The 6,111-nt window shown below is 56.8% G+C and overlaps 1 protein-coding gene across 1 annotated transcript; it reads left to right on the forward strand.

Moving 5' to 3' along the window:
- Nucleotides 1–161: 161 nt before the first annotated feature.
- Nucleotides 162–5,077, forward strand: LOC307092525 (interferon-inducible GTPase 5-like; the record flags this gene model as incomplete). The annotated part of the gene is made up of 3 exons (XM_079759798.1): nt 162–214; nt 2,688–3,319; nt 4,437–5,077. The coding sequence occupies 3 exons, from the start codon at nt 162–164 to the stop codon at nt 5,075–5,077; spliced, it is 1,326 nt and encodes a 441-aa protein (XP_079615924.1).
- Nucleotides 5,078–6,111: the final 1,034 nt, after the last annotated feature.

The following is a 6,111-nucleotide window of genomic DNA, read 5'->3' on the forward strand; positions in this document are numbered from 1 at the left end:
GCTGACTGTCGACCTACGCGGGTGGCTGAGTGGGGGTCAGTGCCTACCGAGGTACTTATTTTAGTTGCAATGTCATTCATATCCCTTTCTGAGAACCCCGGGTCCTAAAGGCCGCCTCTGGAGGGGGGAGGGGCAGCCAATCGGTGCCCAGGATTGGCACAATGGTGCCTAGCAACCGGTTAAGCAGAGGTGGGCAGATGGACATCCTGGGCCTGTGAGTGATGGTGGGCCGGGTGGCCAGCAGAGGGCGCCCCATGGCCCCTGGGCTGGCCTTGGTGCAGAGGTGGTGAGAGCGGGGCAGGTGGTTTCTCTGAGCATCAAAGGAGAGAGAATGGTCGTTTCAGGAAGACGGCGTGTGTCTGAGCGTGACTGTGTGTTGATAAGCGTGCTGGTGTGCTGACTGGGAGGAATCCTGGAGAGTCTCCATGATACTGATGCCATGTGTCTAAGGTAGAGAGTAGTTTGCTGAGACTGGGGGGTTACCTGTCTGCATGGTGTGCATGTGCGTGTGCGTGTGCGTGTGTGAATACTGGGATTGTGCTGAAAGGCCCTGAGTCTGAATGATGGCGACTGTGTTGGGATCTGAAAGCTGCATGTGGCTGTGAATGACAGAAAACGTGCACACACGTGGGTGAGCATCTCTTGTGTCTGGACCAGGCATCCAGTGAAACCAAACTCTTTGGCTGATTCAAGGATCACATGATTAAAATTCAAGGACTCCCAGGCTGGGGTTCTGGACAGGGTGGCTTGCCCGGGGCTTCTGTGGGCTTGGACCAGGGTCAGATTTAGATGCAGAGGTGAGTTCCCAGGAGCTCACAGAGGGCGCTCAGGCTGGGTACGAGGCCGGTGGCAAAGCGGGGACTGTGGTGCAGGGAGCTGGCCTCACCCCAGGTGCTCACGAATACTCCCTGTGGATTCCCAGGAGCTGGTGATGGTTCTTGCCTCATTTGGGGGCCTCAAATGATCCCTAACCCTAGGAAACAGCTCCTGACTCAGAGGGTCCGCTTTAACCTGGGCGATTAAAGGGGGTGCTGATGCTCTTGGCTGAAGAGTTCTCTGCTTTGCAAAGGGTCCCTCTTTTCCCAGAGGCCTCCCATTCATTGGCCTTGCCGGGACTACGGCGGTTCACATGGGTCTTTCTGCACCAAAAAGGGTGTGGGGGATCATGGTAGGGAAATCCCAGATCCCAGATGTGTAAGACATAATCCTTTCCAAATCCATTCTCACAGCACAGCCCACGCCTCATACCTGTGGGCCCTCAGACATCACCCTAAACACAGGACTCACTGGCCCCGGTGGCGGGATGCAAAGGTGGGCGTGAGTAGCGAGTGCTCTCACCACATTGGGCCTAAGGTTGAGAGAGATCGAAAGGGTCCCTTCTGTCTCCAGCTAGTCACCATGTCCTGGCCCTTCTGCCTTCATCTCTCCATTCCCCGTCTCCCATCTAAACCCCCGGAGCCCCTGCTCCAGCTCAGGTCTCGCCTCTCCACCCGGTTCCTGCTCCAGCCCCTTCCTCGCCTCATCTCCCAGGCTCTAGACTCACTCCCCATAAGGCCACAGAAGGACTCTTCACATTCACAGCAGACTTCTCCCTCCGCTGCTCCAACCCTTCCCATGGCTACCCACAGATAAAGATCAAGCTCAGCCTGACGTTCCAAGCCCCGCCCACACTGGCCCTGCCTGAACCTCGTCCGCAGTAAGACCCCGGGCCTTCCTGAAACGGCAGAGCTGGGAGGCTCCGAGGAGTCCCCTCTCCACCCCACAGGTGAGGAAGCGGACACCCACCCTCGCGGGTGTAGGAAATAAAGGCAGCAGAGGGGGCATGACTTGCTTAGCGTCGCCTGGCAAGTCCCTGGCGCAGCAGGGACTAGACGCAGTCGTGCAATTCCACGTCAGTGCTGGCAGCCCCTGTCCATCCCGGAGTGAGGACTCCAAGCCCAGAGGCAGATCCGGGGGTGCTAGGTGCAATGTGGTTCCTGAGCAGACGAGCCCTTAGAAGCCAGGCTGCGAGGTGGGCAATGTTTCCGCAAACGCACCAGATCCCCTGGGTCTCTCTTCCTGTGTTGGAACTGCAGCACCCAGAGGTCCTGGCACACGAGGTGCCGAATCAGGGGGAACGCGCCAGTGGGAGCGGTCCATGTCCTGGCTCTGGTATAAGCTGAAAGGCATTTTGGGAGGGACTTCTACCTCCCTGAGCCTCAGTTTCCTCCTCTGTAAAATGGGGACATCATGAAATGATGCATATGGTTAGGACAGAGGCTGGACCAGAGTAAACATTAAATACACTATTAGCGATGATGAGGGTTCCGGCTCTTAATCACTGACCTATAATGATCGCAGTGCCTGGTGCAGGGTTATTTAAGAATTTGAATTCTAGGATCAGAAGACCCAAGTCCCGTCCCAGCCCCACACACTAGCTGGAGGCCTTGGGCAAGTGCTCCCTCCTCTCACTGCTGAATGTGGATCATAAGGGGGTTGATCTTTTTTGGCTCTTGAGGACTTTATGATACACTGCAGCAGGGCAGTGACGAATAAAGCACCTAGCACCGGGCCTGGGATACGGTCACACTCAGTACTATTACTGGTGATGCTATTACTGGTGCTGCCAATGTCTTGGGCTTGCTGAGGGCTGGAGAGAAGAGAGGGCAACTCAGGGTGAAAACACTCCCTTACCTGTCCTGCCAAAGGTCATCAAGTCCCAAAGACGTGGAACTGGGGGTCCGGCAGCCCATGGAAAACCAAATTTTCCAGTCCAAGATATCGGAGCTCGCACAGGACACCGGGGCTCTGAAGGAGACCTTTGAGGCGGGGAACCTGCCAGCCGTGGCCGCCAAGTTGCAGGCCACACTTCACTCGCTGGAGAACGTCAGGCTGGACATTGGCATCACCGGGGGAACAGGCTCAGGCAAGTCGACCTTTGTCAACGCCATCCGGGGGCTGGGAGATGAGGACCTCAACTCGGCCGGCACGGGTGTGGTAGAAATGACCGTGGAGCCCACGCCATACCCGCACCCTAAGTACCTCAACATCACCATCTGGGACCTGCCGGGCATAGACACGCCCACCTTCCAGGCCGACGAATACCTCCAGCGGGTGCTGGTGGACCGTTACGACTTCTTCATCATCATCACCTCAGACAGCTTCATGGCCAACCACGCCCAGCTGGCCCACGGGCTCCTGCAGCGGGGCAAGGGCTTCTACTTCATCCGCTCCAAGGTGGACGTGGACATGGCAGCCTCGCGCCGCCGCCGCCCCAGAACCTTCTCCGAGGAGAGGGTGCTCAGCCAGATCCGGGAGGACTGTTGGCAGCGGCTGGAAGGTGAGGTACCCTCTCTGGGGGTCCTGGGGGTGGATGGATCCTTGGGGGGCTCCCCGCCTCTTCCAGCTGAGATTTTCCAGCTGAGATGCAGAGTGGGAAACGGGTCACCTAAGGACACTTGGAGGCTGAACAAGGCCTCAGTGCAATGCTGCCAGCTGTGCCGTGTTCTGTGCTGGTCTCGGCCCATCAATAACCAACATTGGGACGGACAAGCCCTCCCGGTTCTTATGATGGCAGGATGCTTGCCCTTCAGCAACAGCCATCGGGAACATTGGAAGGATGCAGGTCTACTACTCACAGGACCTGGCCATCACACAGCATACCTGGGGCCACACAGCGAGGGGCCACACAGCGAGGTCGCAGAGAACCATGGGCCTGGGTGCTGCCTTCACTGGGGCTGAGGGCAGGGGCCTAGGGTTCTGGTGTTAAAATGTAAGAGCAGGAAGAGAAAACAAGTAGCCCAAGGGGTGGGATATTGAAATCCACCAAGTTCTCTAACACAGGGCAGGGGGGGGGGGGGGGGGGAGGATGCAGCTTGGTGCTTGGGGCTGGCCAGCCTGTTTATTCCAGACAGCCCTCTTTGAAACGGATGCCTCCTCAGTCAAAGCTTAAGTCAGGCACTTGCGTTACAAAAAAGCCAACGGCAGGCCTCACACTGCATTTCCTGAGCGTTGGCACTTCTCAGTCACGGCGACAGAGACCCGATCACGTGCATTAAGGAAGAAAATAATATGTATTGGCTTGTGTGCTAGTTACCAAGCACGCAGTGCCAACGCTATGCAGATGCTGGCGCCTATTGCTGATGGCACCAACGTTCACTGAGGGCTCAGCACAGGCCACACACCATTTTCATGAACTCAGTTCACAACCACAACATCCTTACCAAGTAGGTAAAGTGATCACCTTAATTTTACAGACCAGAGAGGTTTGGCAACTTGCTCAAGGCCACACAGGTAGCAAGGCTCCTGTCTGAACTCGGGCAGCCTGGCTCCAGGGCCCACACTCCTAAGCCACAGGCTGTGCGGACTCCTGGCAAGCGCCTGAGCCCAGGCAGCTGTCAGGGCACCACGGCTGCTCTGGTGTGGAGACCACTGAACGGTGCTCTTGCCTCCTGCAGCGGAGGGCCTGAAGGACCCCAAGGTCTTCCTGCTGTCCATGTTTGAGGTGGGCAAGTACGACTTCTGCCTGCTGGAGGAATCGATGGTGGAGGGAGTAGAGAGCCACAAGCGGCATGCACTCGTGGTGGCCCTGCCCAACATCTCGAAGGCCATCCTGGCGAAGAAGGAGGCCTCGCTGCGGCAGCACATCTGGCTGGTGGCCACAGTGGCCTGTGGCATCAACTCGAGTCCTGTGCCAGGAGTACAGGATGTGGCGTGTGACCTGTACCGGCTCATCCACGCCCTGGAAGGCTACTACCACAGCTTTGGCCTGGACGAGGACTCCCTCGTGAAGCTGGCTGAGCAGACGGGCCAGCCCCTGCACAGATTCCTGGAGGCAATACAGGGCCCGAAGACCACGGTCACCAAGGAGCTGGTGGTAGACCTGCTGGGCCAGGCCTCCAGGGATGCCTCTACGTTCACCCAGGAGCTCCTCAATGTGCCTGTCCTGGGCGCCCTGGCAACCTGCGGCATCTCCTTTGCCACTGTCTACCAGATGCTCCGCTTGTCCCTGGATGTGGCGGCCGAGGATGCCCACATGCTGATCCAGACCTTCCTAAACACCACTGAGCAGAGTCTCTCAGAGAATTTCAACCAATAATCCCAGCCCCCCGCCCAGGCCAGCTGGGGGTGGAAGAACGGGCTGGGAGGACACAGGCTCCATCTGTCTCCAGGCTGGGTGGTGTGGGGATGAGAAGAAAATCAAGGTCCGACTCTCCTGACTCAGCCCGTGTGCTGTCTCGTATTCTTGTGCCCTGGGTCTTATGCCCTCTGGGGCCATTGCCCCCTGCCCACTTCCCCATTCTGCAACCCATCAACCAGCAGTCCACCTGGGAAGCAGGGGGAGGGGGAGGGGATGGGCCATGGGACAAGAGCTCAGTTGTTACCTGGAAAAGGCCGTTAGGAGTGCCTGTGCAGGTTGGGGCGGTGGCAAAGGGTGCAAAAGCATTTCTGTAAGAGGGCAGCGAATGTCACAGCTCTGAAGGATCCCAGGGCTCATTAAGGAGGTCAGCAAGTGGCAAGGCCAGAGCCTGGTCTGGGTTTCACACCTCCCAGACTTCAGCCCTCCCTTCAGAGCTGCAGAATCCCCACTTCCGGCCAGACTTTGCCTGGCCTCAGTGCTTTCTTCACTGCCTCCCACCCTTCAGCTGTGCTTTTTCTTGACAGACTCCGATTCCCATGACATGGACATCAGGACTCTCTGGTCCGCCCGAGGGTAGGGGAAGCCAGGGAGATAAAGAAGTGGCATGGGGCGGTGGTAGACAGATGAGACTAGCTGGGCAGACTAGAACCGACTGCTTTATGGAAGGGTGGAGTGGCATGATTTGACAGGACTAATTTGGGATGTGGGTGGGGTGGCCAGACCAATTCAGAGACATACTTTGCAAAATACTAAGATTATACACTGTATTTAACTGAGCAGATGAGAGAGGGTACTAATTGAACTGTATGGTGTATTTAACTTGGGGTAGGTCTGGGTTTAAATGAAAGGTAGGGACCATTTAAAAAAATTGTTTTTAATAACAGGAACATACCTGAGGGACCATTTTTTAAAGAGTAGATGAGGTTTATAGGGAAAGGAAGCCACCATATTTAACCAACAATAGGTTAATCATGTGCCAGGGTCAGGTCTGA

Source organism: Cnephaeus nilssonii (genome assembly GCF_951640355.1).
Source record: "Cnephaeus nilssonii genome assembly, chromosome: 20".
NCBI classification, from domain to species: domain Eukaryota; kingdom Metazoa; phylum Chordata; class Mammalia; order Chiroptera; family Vespertilionidae; genus Cnephaeus; species Cnephaeus nilssonii.